This window comes from Scomber japonicus, chromosome 4 (assembly GCF_027409825.1).
Source record: "Scomber japonicus isolate fScoJap1 chromosome 4, fScoJap1.pri, whole genome shotgun sequence".
Lineage (NCBI taxonomy): Eukaryota > Metazoa > Chordata > Actinopteri > Scombriformes > Scombridae > Scomber > Scomber japonicus.
The window spans coordinates 17,667,550-17,669,157 of NC_070581.1; the positions used below are offsets into that span (position 1 = coordinate 17,667,550).

A 1,608-nucleotide genomic window follows, 5' to 3' on the forward strand; every position below is an offset into this window, starting at 1 on the left:
TGTGAAGTATGCTTTTTACTGGCTCTCCTCTGAGGTGGCTTCAAGCCATAATGAGGTGGTAATGTTGGGAGTAGCTTTTGAAGGGCTTCTGTGTCTCACCACGTGATTCCTTGTGTTTTGTGTGGTTTTGACTTTCTGAAATGTGGTTGACAGTTTGTTTTGGCTTCTTTGTTGCTATGTATGGAAAGTGGTATTTTCAGTTCTCTGTGGAACAGTTCTGTTGCAGTTGAGGTGAGAGCCGGCCAGTCATCATGGGAAACATCTTCGGCAACCTGTTGAAGAGCCTGATAGGGAAGAAGGAGATGAGGATTCTCATGGTGGGGCTGGACGCTGCTGGGAAAACCACCATCCTCTACAAGCTGAAACTGGGGGAGATCGTCACCACCATCCCCACAATTGGTGTGTCAGGAAGGAATCCATTACAAAGAAAAACATCTGTCACTGAGTTGGCCCAGTTTATGTTACTCATTTTGGTTGTATTTCAGGTTTCAATGTAGAGACAGTGGAGTACAAGAACATCAGCTTCACTGTGTGGGACGTAGGCGGCCAGGACAAGATCCGTCCCCTGTGGAGGCACTACTTCCAGAACACCCAGGGTGAGCCGCACCAGCAGCCTCTTAGATGATACGGTAGTCGGCATAGTTGAAGTTTAAAAAGGCCTCTCCAGTCCTGTGGTAGCTCTGCTCGCCCCCAGCACCTGAGGGCATGTCTGACTAATGCTTTAGATGAGGTCATTTGCATACAGCCTACAACTGTTTCACATTATTATCTTAGTCATGTTGAAAGCACCGATGATGAATAAACTTGGTTTAGCAATGTAATGATGTCAGCGTATTGTTAGGAGTAAGTAGGATCAAATTGATTCTGGCATTGTAGAGCTGATGGTATTGTTTTGCTCAGCCCTTAATAAAACCTGCCTTAAGCATTTATTTCTCCCCTCAGGTTTGATCTTTGTGGTGGACAGCAACGACAGAGAGCGGGTGAACGAAGCTCGGGAGGAACTCATGAGGATGCTGGCTGAGGACGAGCTGCGGGATGCTGTTCTTCTTGTCTTTGCCAACAAACAGGTATGTTCATCTTTACATATCCTTCTTTCTGCCCTTTTTGCACCTGTTACCTCACCATCCAAGGCCTCCTGACTGATGCACCTGATGCCATTTTGTTAAGGATCTGCCCAACGCCATGAATGCTGCAGAAATCACAGACAAGCTAGGCCTGCACTCCCTCCGCCACCGCAACTGGTACATTCAGGCCACCTGCGCCACAAGCGGAGATGGCCTCTACGAGGGCTTGGACTGGCTGGCCAATCAGCTGAAGAACAAAAAGTGAAGGGTCCAGTCGATAGAGTGGGGAAGAGCCTGGGTGCCAGCTCCAGGTAGTGGTTATAGTGGATCCATTGTGTTTACATGGAGAGGCAGTGCTGAAAAGCTCCCAGGGGGTGACTCTCAATGGCTTCCTCCCCTGAAAACTTTTCTCTTATATTCTTATTTAATTTGTTTGATCTGCGGTGAACATTTTTAATTGTTTATGAACCAATGGTGTTGAAGTTGATCTAAGTGACATACACTCTATATGCTGAATACATAAAATATTGGGATGTAATAGTAT

General features: G+C 46.6%; 1 protein-coding gene across 3 annotated transcripts; it reads left to right on the forward strand.

Moving 5' to 3' along the window:
• The first annotated feature begins 239 nt into the window (after positions 1-239).
• On the forward strand, positions 240-1,329 carry arf3a (ADP-ribosylation factor 3a). Of its 3 annotated transcripts, none has more exons than XM_053316950.1 (4): positions 240-399; positions 486-596; positions 943-1,067; positions 1,168-1,329. In XM_053316950.1, exons 1-4 carry the CDS (start codon positions 252-254, stop codon positions 1,327-1,329), a joined length of 546 nt encoding a protein of 181 aa, XP_053172925.1. In that variant the 5' UTR covers positions 240-251. The 3 variants fall into 3 exon arrangements, with proteins under 3 accessions (XP_053172925.1, XP_053172923.1, XP_053172924.1); XM_053316948.1 differs by having other exon boundaries at positions 252-399; positions 943-1,015; positions 1,191-1,329; XM_053316949.1 differs by lacking the exon at positions 486-596 and having other exon boundaries at positions 252-399.
• The last annotated feature ends 279 nt before the right edge of the window (positions 1,330-1,608 follow it).